This window comes from Colias philodice, chromosome 29 (assembly GCF_061535455.1).
Source record: "Colias philodice isolate Cphi_HAF_F1 chromosome 29, ilColPhil1 Martin Lab GWU primary, whole genome shotgun sequence".
NCBI lineage: Eukaryota > Metazoa > Arthropoda > Insecta > Lepidoptera > Pieridae > Colias > Colias philodice.
The window spans coordinates 2,468,080-2,487,046 of NC_143114.1; the positions used below are offsets into that span (position 1 = coordinate 2,468,080).

An 18,967-nucleotide genomic window follows, 5' to 3' on the forward strand; every position below is an offset into this window, starting at 1 on the left:
GGCAGACCGCAGACGTCAATCGCCATAAAATGTCACTCAATCAATATTATCGGATAAGCGTAATAATTGGAAGAAGCGTATTATTATGAACAAATGTGGAACAAATCGTATTACACTCTTTTTTATAAACTACTAGCGGTCCGCCCCGGCTTCGCCCGTGGTACATATTTACGTTTTCTCTACATAAAAACCTTCCTCGTACTTCAAGGAATATAAAAAAAAAGAATTATCGAAATCGGTTCAGCCGTTCTAGAGTTATGCGCTTACCAACACATTTTGCGATTCATTTTTATATATAAGATTGTTTAAACAAATATTATATTGGAAATATCACGTTACTAATAATAATCTTTGTACTCTATATAATCATCGATTACCTACCACTCAATTTGCTTATTATTCAATTTTGATTTTAGTGAAGAGAGTATATCCAATATAGAAGCTTTGCCCCGCGGTTTTGCTCCGCTACTGTCGGTCTTAGCGTGATGATATAAATTATAATACTCTTCCTCGATAAATGGGCTATTTAACACTGAAAGAATTTTTCAAATCGGACCAGAACCCCGTTTAACCCCGTTTTCCAATTACAGCACTAGAGCGCATTACGCGGCATAATGCTTAACGTTGAATGTTACAACTACAGCAACGCTTCGCAAATCGCACAATCGAGCACTAGAAAAAGTAATGCGCGTGAATTGATGCGTGCAATCGATTTATCGTTAAGCGTCTTATTCACGGTCCATCCCCGACGTACGTCGGCTCAAGGCCGCGGTGCTGGATGTATCCTACTGACGATCGTGCGCGCATCAAGCAGGGCTAGGGTTGCCAACTTTTATTTGAAGAAATAGAGTATATCTGATTTTATAGGAGGTAAATAAAGAGTAAATAAATATTTTTAAAAATGTATTTTTTTGTACTTTTTGCAGTAACTAAGAATTTTTCATTATTTTTAAATGAATTATATGAATCCAAACATTCCAAATCTAAATTTATGTATTTCAAGAGCTCATTTTTAACTAGCTATTCACTGTCCATCTGCACGACGTTCGCGGTGGTGGGGGTGCTCGCTGGATGAAAAGTTGGTCGTGCACATCCAGCAAGATAATAATAATAATTATTGACGTACGTCAACGCTATTCACTGTCGTTTTGCGTCGTGCATCGTGTATGACCTTGGCGGGACGTACGTCAAGATGGACCGTGAATAAGACGCTTTAGTAATTATTAATTGTTGGAAAAAATTTTAAAGTTTTCGTTTCATTGTAGTTTTTTCGAAATAATCAAAGTTAATTCAAATTGTGTTAAAAAAATAAATATAAGTATGGATGAAGGTACAAACATTGAAAAAATGTCAATGAAATAATCAAAATCCAAATTACTTAAAATAACCGTAAATATTTTTCAACCAATTATTATGTATACCACTTTATTTACACATTCATGAGGTTATTGCTAACTCTATGAATATTTTTTTTTTCAACACTGAACTTAGCGCAACCTGCTGAACTTAGCGCAAGCATCAGCATAATTCGGCATTGTGCGGCACTGAGTCGCATTATGCTTTGTAATTGGAAAACGGGGTGAGTTACTGAAATTAGCGCGTTCAATCTGTTATAGTAAATTTATTTATTATCTGTGTTATTCTAAATAGGCTATTTGACAAGGTTTTGAAAACTGTCTCAAATTATTAAGATACGTTTATAGAGCACACAAAACACATGTTTCTTAATTTTTTGTAGTTATTCATTGAGAAAATGGAAAATAAAAACATGATATTCAAATATGCTGCCAAAACACAATTTTGAAGAACATGGCGTCTCGCGACCATGGTGACGTCACAGCGGCGTAAACATCAACTTGCTCCTAGTACTTATTGTTCGTTTTTGTTTTAATTATAGTATAATTAAGTTAATCTGTTTAAAAACCAGAAAATGAGTTCTTATAGGTGGTGTGTAGTTCCTGGATGCAGAAATACAACTATTAAAACCCCTGACAAACTATTTATATGTGCTCCAAAAGATATAAAAATGCGTAGAAAGTGTCAGTTAGCTCGCTGAAATCCAAGTGATATTAGATATATCAATTAAAACACATATATTTTTTTGTGGAGACCATTTCGATGTAAGTATGGTGTTGAATCCCTAGTAGGCAGTTTATTTTATTTGCAATACATAGTATAAATCGTCTCATTACTTACCTGCTTGAGGTAAGATAATGATATATTTAAATTGATGAAGACGTGTTTGTATTGATATTGAAAATAATCAATACAAACACGTCAATTTTGATCCTATAAACTGGATGGCTGAAATGAAAAACAAAGGGCATAACCTAAAAAATGTATACTTCATAATTATTGTGCTATTGTGATTCATGTTTGTAGGTACATTTAACTAAAAAGGTAATGAATGACGATTGAAATATTAACTTACGTAGCTGTTTTCACATTTCTCAATTCAGGAGCGTAAAAATCTGGGTTGTTTTTAAAGAACATGCCAACCATTATAGCGTTCACTTTAGGTAGATTTCTACTATCTGCTTTTTCGAAATTAGGTTCCATGACAAACAAAAATAACACAAAAGAACAAAACTGATTACAGACACCTTGAATCACAAGAAATAAGTTATACAAGAAACAAAACCAAAAGCGAAATTTAGCAACGACGTGAGTAGACGTTGGGATCACTTGTTATTTACGCAGCTGTGACGTCATGGCAGATGCAGCCAATCATGGATGTTTTCGGTCACGTGGTAATTTTAAAAAATATGATGCTTTTTCTCGACGATTTATAAATAAATAAGTTATTATTTATATCATTTATTAATTTAAATCGCTTCAAAAACACACACACATTTTACACAAAAAAGTAATTTATTTTTTATACTGTCAAATAGCCTATTGCGTGCCTACTGCCTTCCATTGCGGTGTATAATCTATGGTCTCTCTCTGCTCTGTGACATTCGTGAGTATATATTATATTACTCTATAGTCTATGGTGACATTATAGCGACAAGCGTCAAGCGACGTGATAGCCAAAGAGTGTGATAGCGTATAGCGACTGTATGTGTTCCTCTATGTGTTCTCAGTATTTTTACTTAGAAATAAAGTTAATTATGAAGTAATCAGTGTTTGTGACTCATTAACCCCATCAGGTTATGGGCCCAGATAGCTCAGAAACAAAGAAAGTGTGAAATCTCGTTGTACAATCAGTGATTAAAACATTTTATGTGAACTTAACCTCAAACCGGCAACGTGACTTTTGTTACAAACTTTTGTGTTGAAAGTGAATAAATTCAAACAAAATGGCAACAAATAACCAATTGGCATTAATTGAAAAGCTATCCGTTCGGGAAAACTATGCAACTTGGCGGTTTGCAATGCAAACATATCTACAACATGAGGAGTTGTGGGACTGCATAGAATCTAACATGGAATCAGATCCAAAACGAGATACTAACGGCCGAAATTAATATTCAATCCAATCTAATATCTGCAGATTTTCGATCGAAAATGTGATCCGGATTTTAAGTTAAGTGTGCCAATAAACAATCCGTGGATCGAAATTGCAATCTCAAAAACCAATGTATCTGTGGGAGGACGGATCACAGATTACAGATAGACCTCTGTTCGAAAATGGCAGTTTGAGCGTGTCAATAACATATCTCTCGCGTTTGACGTTTCGATCGATCGGCGTAAACAATCCTTAATCTTGATCTTAGACTTTCCTCAGATTCTAGGGTTGAATCTGTAGATTTTATTCGTAAAACGTAATGGATTTGGCAATATTCTCGAGTTCTAGTGATAGTGACAGTGATATGGAAGTCCTAGCTCAATTATCAGACTGGGATACAGATACCGACAATGATGCTGGTGAACAGTCACGTCGTGCTTCTGTGCGAAGAATGAAAAGGGTGAACTACATGCACATTGCACTCACATACGTATACAGTCACCATGTATGTAATTATAATTTTATCTGCATTTTGTTTAATCATTGCTTGTAAATTTCTTGTCTACTAATATAAAAATTTTCAGGTTTATTAATAGGTGAGGAATTTAGAAATCGGAAAGGTTACTTTTCATTAAACATTCAAGGAGTCTGTGATGCAGATTTGAGACTGATGAATGTGGTTGCTCGCTGGCCGGGTTCCACCCATGATGCAACAATTTTCAATAATTCCATTCTGAGAGGTTTTGTATTATGGTTTACTAGAAATTTTGTTAATGATTAATGAACAATTTAATTTTAATTCAACATTCTTACAGCTCAGTGTGATGCAGGGCAGTATGATGGCCGCTGGTTACTTGGAGATAGTGCCTATCCAAATCGAAGTTACCTACTCACACCACTCTTGAACCCTAGTTCTGAAGCTGAACACAGGTACAACGAAGCACACATTAGGACCAGAAATACAATTGAAAGGTAATATTCCATGTAATTCTTATTCATAAACATTCAATATCAGTGAAATAGTTATATTCTGTTTTGTCTTTGTTTATCAACAGTTATTTGATAGCTAGTCGAAGGAAAGAGACAAAACAGTTAATAGCTAGCTATTCCGGCACTTTTGAACATTTATGAATAAGGTGGTAAATATATTATTTAAATTTATTCATATGTTGTTTTTTGCCTGACTGAGCAATTCCAAGGAGTGTTTGTGTTTATCTGTTTGTTACACACTTTCAGCCTTAATAATAATTAGTATTATTTGGTTTAAATTAATGTTTTAACCAAAACATTCTAGGACGTTCGGAGTGTGGAAAAGAAGATTTCCTGTTGTGGCTCTCACACTGCGGGTTTCATTGCCCGTTGCCCAGTCAATAGTTATTGCCACTGCAGTGCTTCATAATATTTGTAGGAGTAACAGTATAGAAGAAGTTCCTCCTGAGGTTGACTTGGACATTCCTACAAATAGTAACAATGAAGGAAATAATTCAAATATGGAAGTCCAAGATGTACAAACAAGAGCAGATCTTATAAATAATTATTTTGTGTTAGTATAAACTATAAAGACTTAGTATAAAGATAGTTGTGATTGTTATTTATTGTCCATTGTTTGTAATAATTATTATGTAGTAGATACACAAGTTATATTCAGTTCCAATTATTGATTACTTTGATTACTGTGTATAGTAGTTAATAATTGCAAAGTATATTTAAGTTAATCTTAACATGTGTGTATTCTTTTAAATTTTTATTTCCTTTGTTATGAGGTTTGTATGTGCCTATACATACCTATTGATCTTTCAAAAAGTGTAGTTACAGATTTATGTATTTTTAATTTTGAAATAAAAGAATAGACTATAGTATTGAAATATTTTATTTTTTATTCACATAGAAATAAAAATTCCATAATAATGAATTCATACACCATCTGTATGCTACCAAAAAACTATGATTAGATGCTATCATAATAATATTATTACAGAATTAAAAAAAAATAGAAAATGAAAAATTGAGAAGGTACATATAAAATAAATAATAATTATAAAAACAATACATCTCTTGGTAGGTCTTGTGTTTATATTTATTAATCAATGAAAGAATTATTGAGTATATTATTATAGGTATACTTGATTTGGTTTTCAATTTTTCATTTACCACCTCTAAGTTTTTCAATTTCTAATTTCAATTTTTCATTCTGTAATAAAATAAATTCTTTCTTAGCATCTAAGCATTGTTTTTTGGCAGTATAATATTCTGCTATTGCTAAATTTCGAGCAGAACTACTGCCATCCGTACTTTTGAGTTTCTTCTTACCTGCAAATCAAATTAATTTTTTTATTACACAAGATATAATACTTTTCATCTTAAGCCTACTATCATCTTAAGGCTAGGATTAAGGTTCTTTCAAAAGAGAAAGGATGCTCCCCAATACATTTTTGTTAAACCATCACCTGTCAAATATGATTAGTTCAGAGAATTAATCTGTTTTCTATCAATGCAAAGCTCAAACCACTGGACAGGATGGATTACGCTAATATTTGACCTACTATTACCTAGAATAAATGAATATATTAGGACATTACACACATAGCAATCGAGCCCTAGAAAACTGATAAATATAATATTAATTATTAATGATTTACCTATTTTAGGCGAACTCAATGTAAGCCTCTTGGGTGTGTGTAGTTTACCATCCCCAGCTTCATGGTAAGTGGCATTATCTATAGTTTTTTCTGATATAAGAGTACTATTAACTATAGATAATGGAAATGAAGTACTATTTGTATCATATACGGTTACTGGCATGGTAGTACCAATACCTGTGTCTACCAACACTGGTATTGATTCTACCGGCAGCACCCTAGCCTGCCCAGCCCCATCACAAGTATCATCACCACCACCATCACCACCACCACCACCATCACCACCACAAACAAAAACTCCTTCCTCTTTGTCACCACCAAATGGCACAACAAAGCCGCTTGCAGTACTCCCCAGTAAATCGGCCACTCTGTCCAGAATGTCATCCGGGGGAATGTACTCTGGAATGCCACTGCCAGTCTGTAAAAATAATAAACTGATGTACTTACTATGTACTAAATTACTTAACATTATATGTAATAAGTTTAAAAAAAATATGTAATAAGTACCTATAATTTCAAACAAAGGTGAAAATTTTTTCTATAACACTTACTTGGATGCGATTCATCCTAATTTTTGTGCTGCGTTTACGAGCAAGTTTCTTTAAATTTTCCCACTTTAAACGCAGCTGCTGGGGTGATCGACGACAAACAGAGGCGGTGGCATTAAATTTGTGTGTCAGGCTGACCCACTCCTCATTTTTCATCTTATTGCTGGCGGCGTTTGTTGTTTTAGACAAAATTATTGAGCTACTCTCAATTAAGCCCAGCAATAATTTTGTCTCATCCTTCGTCAGAGGTTTGCCTCGAACCTAAAATAAACAGATATTCTTACAAAAAATGCGTTCGAACATATTTGGCGTCACCACCAAGAAACAAAATTATTAATGGTACGGATGCGTAAAAGTCACTTACCACTTCAGAGTCCATTGCTATTTAACAAAATAGATGCAATATCTATGTAAATCAATGAATATAATTTAACAAAATGATCAGAAAGTTTATATAAAAGTTATGAACAGAAATCGGAACCAATACAACGAAAAAAGAGCGTCCTGCGTCAGTAGAAGGCGTTTTGGCGGGCATGTCATCTGTCAAAAACACGCAGGCGTGACATTCCGTTTTATACCGATCTTTTAGGATTTATCACATTTAAAATTGGTAATAAATAATAATATAATTTGTATAAAACTCCAAGAGCCCAATAAATACATCAAAAGTAAAAAGTAGGTACCAAATAATAATTATTGATACGTGTAATACTTATTTTTTGAAATTTAAATTAGAAATAAACGATGCATTCAAGAATTGGTTTTGCATAAAACGGAATGGTCAAAGAGGGAAAAGATATCTACGGATATCTTGATATCTCCGGATATCATAACGATGGTTTGTCACTTTTCGTTATTGGGACGCGGATAGGAGATCGATCCATAGATATGCAAATATCTGCGATCGAATTAAATCTTGGATTACGGATATATTATTAATTTCGGCCGTAAGGCGAGAACAAAGATAATCCTCTCAGTTGATCCCACGAACTATGTGCATATCCAAGAGGCTCGCACCGCCAAAGAAGTTTGGGATAAATTGTCCTCAACATTTGATGACTCTGGGCTGACACGCAGAGTTGGGCTACTACGTGATTTATGTAATACGTCACTAACTGAATGTCAAAATGTAGAGGAGTACGTAAGCAGAATAATGAACACAGCTCATAAATTCAGAAACATTGGTTTCAAAGTGGACAACGAGTGGCTAGGTACTATGTTGCTCTCAGGTCTGCCCGAAAGCTACAAACCAATGATAATGGCCATTGAAAGCTCAGGCATAACTATTACTTCAGATTCTGTAAAGTCAAAATTATTACAGGATGTCAGACCATATGCAAATGAGTCAAATGCATTCGCAGTTAACAAAAAATTTCAGAAAAATTTCAAGAGCCATTCTAAAGGACCTAGATGCTACACCTGTAATAAATATGGACACAAAAGCAGAATGCAAATTGAAAAATAAAAAAGTATCACAAAGTTCCAGTAGTTCATCATATGCTCCTGTATTTATTGCGACAACTGCACAGTGTGATGCCTGGTATGTAGACTCAGGCGCATTCTCACATATGGTCAAAGACAAGAGTTTGCTTCAGAATGAGACTACTTCCGTTATAAAGAATATAAGAGTAGCAGATAACAAAGTATTATCAGTGCAATGCTCAGGGCAAGTGAGCTTAAATACTTACAATGAAAAAGGTCAAGAAAATAAGGTACTGTTTACAAATTAATGTATTACATGTTCCTGAATTAGCTACAAACTTACTATCTGTAAGTCAGATTATTCGCTGTGGAGGCCAAGTAAGATTTGACAAAACTGGCTGTGTTATTATGAACAATAAAAATCAGATAGTAGCAACAGTATTATCAACAACATGTATTGACTAAATATGTATAATGGGCATGCCTACATATCTGATGTTGAAGAAAATGATGCATATTTGTGGCATCAACATATGGGTCACCTGAATTTCAGTGACTTAGATAAATTATTAGAAAATACTGAAGGTATGATAGTACTAAAGAAAAATGTTAACAATTTAACATGCATAACATGCATAGAAGGAAAACAAGCGAGACTGCCTTTCAAAAATAAAGGAACAAGGGCTACAAAACTCCTTGAACTTGTGCATTCCGATGTATGTGGGCCCATGGAGACAGAATCTCTCAGTGGAGCTAAGTACTTTCTCACTTTTATTGACGATTTTTCAAAAAATGTATTTGTTTATTTCTTAAAGCACAAATCAGAGGTGCTTGATAAATTTAAAGAATACAAACATTATGTTGAGAAACAATTGGAATGTAAAATCAAATGTCTACGCACTGATAATGGCCATGAATATATTAATAAGAATATTTCTGATCTTTTAAAAAGTAATGGAATCATACATCAAACTACTGTGCCCTATACACCACAGCAAAATGGTGTCGCTGAAAGACTTAATAGAACATTAGTAGAAAAAGCCAAGTGTATGTTACTCAATGCAAAATTATCTAAAAGATACTGGGCGGAAGCTATCCATACGGCTGCTTATCTACTAAATAGAATACCAACTAAGTCATTAGATTATAAAACTCCTCAAGAAGTATGGACGGGAAATAAACCAAGTGTTAGTCACCTACGTGTATTTGGATGTGAAGCGATGGTACACCTACCAAAAGAGAAAAGAAAGAAATGGGATCCAAAAGCACAGAAAGCAATATTTACTGGTTTATTGTACTAATACCAAGGGTTACAGGTTTGTCATTCCTACATCTGGACTGGTTGTGAAGAGCAGAGATGCAGTCTTCCTAGAATCAACTGTAACAAGAAACTATGTTCCGGTGGACTTAACTGAAGCAAAGGACGAGTCTCTAGATGAAGAGCTTCCTTCAGACAGCACAAAGTCAAGTTCCACAAACACAGTGAGTAATTATGATGAATATGATTCTTATGACTCATCGTCAAACAGTATTTATGTACCAGATACAAATATTAATAACCTGCCCGTTCCAAACATAACATTAAGACCAAGAAATAAACAGTTGCACTCTAAATTAAAAGATTTTGGAACATATTTATGCTATAATGAAGGTATTTTAGATGTACCTTTAACGTACAATAATGCAATTACATCAGCTGATTCTGAGAAGTGGAAAATGTCAATAAGTGAGGAATTACAATCTCATAGTGAAAACCAGACATGGACATTGGTTGAGAAACCTGAAAATGCCAAAGTGATTGGATGCAAATGGGTATTCAGAATAAAGGATGAGCCAACAGGTCCACGGTACAAGTCTCGTCTGTGTGCAAAAGGCTATGCACAAACGAAGGGGATCGACTATGATGAAACCTTCTCACCTACTGTCAGTTACAGGAAAATGAGTCGATGCCTGCATACAAGCTACCATACAGAGAAACAGTTGGATCACTTATACACCTAGCAACTGTAAGCAGACCAGACATTATGTTTGCAGTCAGTCTGGTAAGTCAGTTTTTACACAATTATAATGAGTCTCACTGATTCCATAAAAGAAAATATTAAAATATTTAAGAGGAACCATTGATGTTGGTCTATGCTATCAATGTAAGCCACCAAAGAATTAATGTGGTTAAAACAATTATTTTGTGATTTAGGAGAATGCAAATAAAGATCTGTGTGTTTAAATATTGACAATCAAAGTGCTATAAATGTAATTAAAAATAGTGAATTTCATAAACGCTGTAAACATATTGATATTAAGTATAATTTTGTGAAAGAAAAATATAATGAAAAGATTATTTCTTTAAAGTATGTTAGTACAGATCATCAATTTGCTGATATTTTTACTAAAGCGTTACCTCGAGATAGATTTAAATTGTTAAGATGTAATATTGGTATGTTAAATTTGAAAACTTTGAATGTTTGTATAGCAAGATAGACTTAAGTTGATTAAAAGTAAATTTGGTATGTTAAATAAGAGGTGAATATTAAGTTCGGTTATAATAAGAAGTAAATTGTTATATGTTAAACTTATGTATAAGTGAAGTTGAAACTTTTTGTTTATATTTTATTTGTGGAAGGCTCATAATTGAAGGGAGTGTTAAAGTAAATTTATTTATTATCTGTGTTATTCTAAATTGCGTGCCTTCCATTGCGGTGTATAATCTATGGTCTCTCTCTGCTCTGTGACATTATAGCGACTGTATGTGTTCCCAGTATTTTTACTTAGAAATAAAGTTAATTATGAAGTAATCAGCGTTTGTGACTCATTAACCCCATCACAAACAAACAAATAAACTCAGATTTATAATATTACAAATTATAAATAGTATAATGGTATACAGTGAATATACATGGACGTATAAAAAAAGACGGACGGTATATCGCCTAAACATTGAGTGAAGTAATGGCGGTGACACATCCATGTGTGTGTGCCATGTTGCCATGGCAACACTATGGCAACAGCTGTCCTGATGACAATGGCGGCTGTATTTTTTTCTATAAATTTTGCCGTAATAATTTTGTCATTAAAACATAAAAGAAATAACTTGATTCCCTGTGGAATGTAATCCCTTGTGTTTTGTTATTTAAAATTGTACTGTTGCGACACCATTTAACCACGCAAGACGGCATTTTAAATATTTTTTGTGAAACAGTGACGCAGTTAATCAGTCGGTAGTTCACGACGTAAATGGCGGCCGACTAGCTTACTATGGTGAGAGTGTGTGCGTGTTCATTGTCTTTACACGATCGCTAGCTTAATACGGTGGCTTCACGTTGTTTGTTCGTAAAATGCGTCCGTCTTTTTTTATACGTCCATGGGTATACATTAATAATTATGAATTGAAACTGGGATTATTGCAGTTGTTACACATTTGAAAAAGCACATTTTGTTCCAGTCAGGTAAACTTGGTTCAAATAAAGAACGATATGCAAATAAACATACACTTTATTGTTTAATAATAAAAATTGGATGTAGGTATGGGTGATATGGTATATTATAATTACGTCATTATTATACAAATTTGTATACCTACCTACAATTAAAGTATGATTAAAATTTTAAATGTAATAAACATTTTTAAAAGAAGATAAAAGCATATATCATATGGATATACTTATTAATAAAAGAAATTTATGGCACACACGATACCTATCATGTCATACGTAATGTACGCATTAGACAGTGCGCTCACGAGCAACTTTGTCTCCGCAACTATTTTGTCTCTCCCACCTATGGGCTAGTATGAAAGTGCGCGCACGTAGCGACGCAACTCCCCATACAAATTGATGGGAGAGACAAAATAGTTGCGGAGACAAAGTTGCTCGTGCGCGCTCGCTCTTACGTATGGGCGTATTCAGAAAGAAAGCTTGAAACTTATAAGCGCTGGTAACCCGAGCAGGAAAATATATGAACATGCGCTTATAAGCGCTGATAGGCGCCGACAAGTTTCAACAAGTTTCAACAAACTTGTCGGCGCTTATAAGCGCATGTTCATATATTTTCCTGCGCGGGTTACCAGCGCTTATAAGCGCCGATAAGCGCTTATAAGCGCTTATAAGTTTCAAGCTTTCTTTCTGAATACGCCCTTTGACATGATAGGTATAGGTATCTATACGCATTAAAAATCTATTATGATGATCGATATCAAATATTAATTAAGAACACACGTGATCATTACACGTACACAAATTGTATACAATAGGTTTGCCAACAAAAAAGTTATTCCAAATAAAACCATTTTCATCATTGTCAGAAAAGCTTAATAATTATATAATTAATTATGTCATTATTATACAAAGTTGTACCTATACCTACAATAATTAAAATATGATTAAAATTAAACATTTTTAAAAGATGATAAAAGCATAAAGCATAATATCTATTATGATATATATAGCATAAGATATAAAAGCATAAAGCATAATATCTATTATGATATATATAGGATATACTCTTATTAAAAGATTTTTACGGCACACACGATTTATATCATGTCATACGTAATCTATACGCAATAGAAATCTATTAACATGATCGACATCAAATATTAATTAAGAACACACGTGATCATTACACGTACACAAATTGTATACAATAGGTTTGCCAACAAAAAAGTTATTCCAAATAAAACCATTTTCATCATTGTCAGAAAAGCTTGTTTGAGCTGTCTTGCTTTTCTTTACTTTCGATGAAGATATCTTCGAAGTTTGCTTCCGTTTTTTCCCCTTATCCGAGATATCAATTTTCGGAGTAGAACACATAAGAGGTTCTATACTATTTTGTGAATCAACTTCCGAATTAACTGATAATTCTGAAGCAGCATGACTCAATGAAGTGGGATAACCAGTGGACGTATTTTCACTAATATATTTGGATACGTCTGTAGAATGTAGGATACTTCGTTTCTTTCTCATGGTATCTGGTTTTGGTACAGAATCACCGTCAGATTTATGTTCACTTGCATCTGAAACAAAGTTATCATTGATTAAAATACAGAGCATTCGAAAACATTGATAGATAATAATTTATTGATTAACTTCGTGATAATAATGATTTAAAAACATCTATTGGGGTTTGCCTAACTTTATAACCTGACTTTACTGTATTATTAATTGATAACTACTAATACACAGAGGCCGTAAGTCAAAACCAAATGTAGACATAAAATTAACGTAAATATATTTTGGACTATGGCTTTCAAATATGTGTTTTTTTGTACCTTCGGTGCTAGCAAGCTTAGGCAATTCAATAGATGGCGCTCTAGACCTAGAGGGGGAACAAGGTGCTGATATTATTTCGGCCTCACAAAGCTCTTGGTCAATGTCACGTGCATCAGAATTTTTTATACGTGATTTATTCGTTTCTGACGTTTCCTGTTCCACTATCACGCTTAACTCTTCAATTTCGACGCAACCGCTGGCTCCTGAAGACCCTTCCGTATTAAAATTATCACACCCTCTTCGATCTGCCGATATCATTTCCTTCATTTTTTTCTCTAACTCCTGATAAAACTCTTCTGGTTCATCGACATCTTTTCTTTTAGGTACCACTTCAATATTTAGCTCTGGTAAATATTCACTCGAGTCAGTACTGCTGCGTCGCTCTCGCGATTCTGGTATTGGAGATAACCCTGAAAGTAAATTAACAATGATTTAGTTATTATACCTTTTCTTTATTTTTCCGATCGCATTGTAATCACTACATAGTATAAAACAAAGTCGCTTTCTCTGTCCCTATATCGCTATGTCCCTTTGTACGCTTAAATCTTTGAAACTACGCAACGGATTTCGATGCAGTTTTTTTAATAGATAGAGTGATTCAAGAGGAATGTTTATATGTATAACTAGTGGTCCGCCCCGGCTTCGCCCGTGGTACCTACATGTTAAAACTATCCTATCTCTCAAGTTGGATCGAACTGCATATGGTGTGCGAATTTTATTATAATCGGTTAAGTGGTTTAGGAGTCCATTGAGGACAAACATTGTGACACGAGATTTATATATATTAAGATAACATCTGTTAAATAGTGAAGAAGTACTGTTATTTTTGAGGTTTCTAATGTGATGTAGTAAATAATTACATTTTTACCCGCTTACATTGCAAACGCAGGTAAACCCTACGAGTTTTATCAAAATAATGTACTAAGTATTGTACACATTGAAAAGGTCTACAGAAAAGTTCGCGATGGTATGTCTATTAGTCCATTGAAAAGTTACATTTGCGATTTGACGTAATTTTATTTTTTTGATGTGTAGGGAGGGGTCAGTGCGAAGCTATCACCAAGTTTGTGGGGTCGCCACCCTTGTCCCACGGCCGCCATCTTGAAAAGAGCGGTTGATATGGTTTTTACGATATATCTCTTAAACTATTTATCTGATAAAAAAACATTGTTAGCATTTTTTGTTGCAAATTAAATTCTCTACAACTTTAGTCCAATATTTTTTTGTCGTAGAACTATAAATAAAAAAATTATAAGTGAAAATGTTCAGAAATTAGAGTACTCACTTCGGAGCGCTGTAAAACCTTAGCTATTGACGTAATTAAAAAATGTTGTATATAAAAGTTGTTCATCGAAAAACAATCTACAAAAATGGTTTGATATAATTTCTTCGTAAAATGATAAAAAAAATTATCGAAAAATATATATATAGCTTTAATTTCTGAACATTTTCGCTTATAACTTTTTTTTTTATAGTTCTTTGACAAAAAGTTACTGGACTAAAGTTGTAGAGAATTTAATTTGCAACAAATAATGCTAACAATGTTTTTTTTATCAGATAAATAGTTTATGTGATATATCGTAAAAACCATTTCAACCACTATTTTCAAGATGGCGGCCGTGGGACAATTAGGGAGGCGACCCCACAAATTTGGTTTTAGCTTCACAGTGACCCCCCCTACACATCCAAAAAATAAAATTGCGTCCTCTAAAAAACGCAAGATTAGGCCTAAAAATGTAACATTTCAATGGACTATAGGTATCTCTTATGGATAACCAACAATAACTTTTTTTGTCATTTACTTTTTACGACAAATACAATGGTTAATTTTCGAAGCGATTTTAACCAATACAGCATTAATCCTTAACCAATTAAATACCTTGAATACGTTGTTCATTTAATATAGATCTATATGGCCCTTTACACCGTATGATTTAAGTGAATATTTTCGATAAAAATTGCGGGACGTAGCGTTTGCGGCGGTACCGGCCGGCCGCCATTGCACCCGTGCGAAGCCGGGGCGGGTCGCCAGTTTATATATAAAGAATAGTTTATGAGCAAACAAAAACTATAAAGTATCTTTTGCACATGATATCCCTCATAGAAGTGGACTTCATCACAGGGCCGTAGCTAGTCGAATTTGAGGTAGGGCAGCGGTTCATCATCATTATCTCCAGCAAAATTAGCCATAAGAGGTTAAAAAATACAGCTTCTATTTTGATAAAATAAATATTGTCTCAACTTACTTGGTTCGTCCTCAAAATACTTTCTTGCCAAATACCACTTCTTTCGCTCCCAGTCTTCATTACTTAAGCGCGACATATTTAAATAGAGTTTTGTTTGACTGAATAATTAAATGAGACACCTTTTGTTATAATAATCTTTAAGAGGGTAGACGTGAATTAAAAGAATTCTAATTACGATGATCTGGGATCGGGAGTTGCCATTTGAAAAAAAAGAAGAAGAAGAAAAATTACGATAATAGTCATGGCTAAACTGTGAACACGAAATGAAATGAGATAACTAAATAAACATATTTAATTAAGTGCACAAATTTTATCTATCCACATAAAAATTCGCCAGTGTGATTCGTTTTGATTATTATCAATCCCGGAATTTAAAAATTGAAGTATCCGAACGATATCATCTGAAAACCTCACCTTTGACAGCATTTGTCATTAACTTAGCTTTTCAAATCGATACGACGTGGTAATATTTTGATGTTCGATTGACAATAAATTAATGTCAATCTGGGACTGGGAGACTCCGTAGACAGAGAAACCAATAGACAAATTGATATCTTATGTCGCATTCACACAAGAAAAAGAGCAACTTATGCCGGTGTTGAGTAAAGAAATGAGAGAGAACGATAAAATTTTTTGTTTCACCCAGCGTGCCACTTTTTTCAAGAAAAGAAACCTACTTTGCTAAACAAAGTTTGACAGCTAACTATCGTCTTCCCTAAAAATATAGTTTTTACATGTTATAAGTTAGAAGTAATTCATTGTGTTTGGTTTTGCATAATTTAAACTTACCGTTAATACCTTATAAAATAATACCATGGTGCGGTGTAGTGTTAAAGGGTGTAAAAGTGATAGTGGAACGAAAATGCCTGGATTGTCTTTTCACTCGTAAGTATACAACTCTTTATCAGTTAATAGGCCTTCATGATACTTTAGCGTGTTAATATATTGTGTATCACGTGCTGTTGACTTGAATACATTGTTTAAAAACCACAAAAATAACAATTATAAATTTTAACCTAAAAAATTTTGTGTTGCCAACTTTTCTACAAATTATTACCCACTATTATGGGAAATCTTAATATATATAAATCTCGTGTCACAATGTTTGTCCTCAATGGACTCCTAAACCACTTAACCGATTATAATAAAATTCGCACACCATGTGCAGTTCGATCCAACTTGAGAGATAGGATAGTTAAAAACATGTAGGTACCACGGGCGAAGCCGGGGCGGACCGCTAGTAATAATATATATTCTGCAGTGTGTATTTAATTAAATATCTGAAATATTCAATGGCTTTTTCCAGTTTTCCTGGACCGGATAATTTACGAAAAATTTGGATTGTAGCTACAGGACGAACAGCTTGGAAACCAAAACCGTCATCAAAAATTTGCAGCAACCATTTTGAGAAAAAAATGTTGATCTAAAAGAAAAAACTTACAATGCTATATCCTTATGCTGTACCTATTCTGGTAAATATTTAGTGGCATATTAATCTTATCAATTAAAGTCTCAACTTTTATATTATGTTTTATGTTTTTAAAATTTAATCACCTGTAGAAAAACATTATTTTGTGCATTTTATTACTTTTATAGACATTTTATTATTATATTATTTTATTATATATATATTATTTTACATTTATAGACAAATGTTAACTAACGAAATTTTTTTGAACTTCCGTCCTTATTGCACATTAAAAAAAATGTTTAAATAATTGTCGGTAAAATATTTCACTTTTTGGAGCCCTTCATATAAATATACTTAACAAGATCGCGCCATAAAAGTTTAAAAAATGTTAATACTTTGTTTATAATATTTTTTTCAAGTTAAGTAACTTGAACAAAAAACTAGAAATTTCTAGTGTTTTGTTAACTTGAAAAAATTTTTTCTTAGAAATTTCTAGTTTTTTGTTAACTTTTTGTTAAGTACATATAACACGCATTGATTATAGGAAGATGCATAAGGCCACCCAGTAAGGACTTGTACCCAGTAACGATTGCGACATCGCGCACACCTGCGGTTCCAGAAAGTATTACGGCAATCACCACCACCGCAACGCTGCCCCGCCGAAGTCAATGGACGCTCTTGGTTCCAACATTGAACCGGAGGGACGTAGTTAATTAAGTTAGAGATAATTTAAATGTAATTTTTTTATTACAATAAATTATTATTAAGTAAATTTCGTTTTTTTGCGCCTTCGCGGGTTGGTCAATATAATTAAAGTGTGTATCTGTTAATTTACGAAAATAAACATTATTTTATTTATTTTATTTTATAAAAAATAATAAACAATCGAGTTTTCATCTGCATTATCATTACATACACATTTTCATATGGGATTATGATAATGATATATGTACATATTATATAATACATAGGTATGTGTAAATACATAATATGTATTACCCATCTAAAAGTAATATGTTTATTATATACTAGCTGCGCTCCGCGGTTTCACCCGCGTGTCTCCACTCCTGTTGGTCTTAGTGTTACGGTACAATATAGCCTTCCTCGATCAATGGGCTATCTAACACTGAAAGAATTTTTCAAATCGGAATCAAAGTAGTTCCTGCGAATATCCCTTCCCTACTCACCTTCACCCCGTCCCGTACTACGCCTCCTCATTGAATTATACAGTATACCTACTATTTTCTGTAAATTGACACTTTTAAAAATTCGTTATAATATCTTTTGAATGGAATATCGCGGACTTTCTTGTAGATATTGATCCATTCTATAATACCGTAGAACATTTTTTTGTTCTATCTTCAATAGATTCCGCAGCGCACGCGATGACAGAATTTTTATTAAGGATACATTATTGCATTTTTGGTAAGGATCTCTAATTTTTTTGAAAATGCAATATAGCCTATGTTGCTCAGTGAAGATGCAGCTTTCTAATGGTGAAAGAGTTTTTGAAATCGGTCCAGTAGTTTATGCGTGAAAACCATACATACATACATAATTACAAACCTTTCCTCTTTATAATATTAAGTATAGAAATGTAAGTATGTATCTACATAATATCATTATGTGGATATCTCATTATTATCCACTTAAGTGAATAATGATATTGAGAGATTTGTATCTTACAAATTGTGGGGTAAATTTTCCCTCATACGGTAACCCTAAATATTGTGACGTAATCTTTTCTATCCCTTTCTGCGACACGCATTGCCGGTGTCTATTGGATTCTCCGTCTACGGGGAGACTCCCAGCTGGGAGACGTCAATCGCCATCAAATGTCACTCAATCAATATTATCGGATAAGGGTGTTAATTATGGGAAGAAGAAGCGTATTAATTATTATGAACAAATGTGGAACAAATCGTATTACACTCTTTTTTATAAACTACTAGCTTTCCGCCCGCGGCTTCGCCCGCGCTTTCAAAG

At 33.6% G+C, this 18,967-nt stretch overlaps 2 protein-coding genes and 1 long non-coding RNA gene across 3 annotated transcripts; 1 reads left to right on the top strand and 2 right to left on the bottom strand.

The window, feature by feature from the left end:
- Positions 1-5,303: 5,303 nt before the first annotated feature.
- Positions 5,304-7,359, bottom strand: LOC149475792 (uncharacterized). The gene is made up of 4 exons (XM_089713191.1): positions 7,003-7,359; positions 6,642-6,899; positions 6,091-6,508; positions 5,304-5,761 (listed from the first exon to the last, which is right to left on the bottom strand). Exons 1-4 carry the CDS (start codon positions 7,015-7,017, stop codon positions 5,595-5,597), a joined length of 858 nt encoding a protein of 285 aa, XP_089569317.1. The 5' UTR covers positions 7,018-7,359; the 3' UTR covers positions 5,304-5,594.
- Positions 7,360-12,551: 5,192 nt separating this feature from the next.
- On the bottom strand, positions 12,552-15,758 carry LOC149475793 (uncharacterized). Its single transcript, XM_089713179.1, has 3 exons — positions 15,571-15,758; positions 13,324-13,734; positions 12,552-13,068 (listed from the first exon to the last, which is right to left on the bottom strand). Exons 1-3 carry the CDS (start codon positions 15,644-15,646, stop codon positions 12,656-12,658), a joined length of 900 nt encoding a protein of 299 aa, XP_089569305.1. The 5' UTR covers positions 15,647-15,758; the 3' UTR covers positions 12,552-12,655.
- Positions 15,759-16,179: 421 nt separating this feature from the next.
- LOC149475794 (uncharacterized) lies at positions 16,180-17,780 on the top strand. Its single transcript, XR_016318019.1, has 3 exons — positions 16,180-16,455; positions 16,877-17,042; positions 17,526-17,780. It is a non-coding gene; the product is annotated as an uncharacterized LOC149475794 (long non-coding RNA).
- The last annotated feature ends 1,187 nt before the right edge of the window (positions 17,781-18,967 follow it).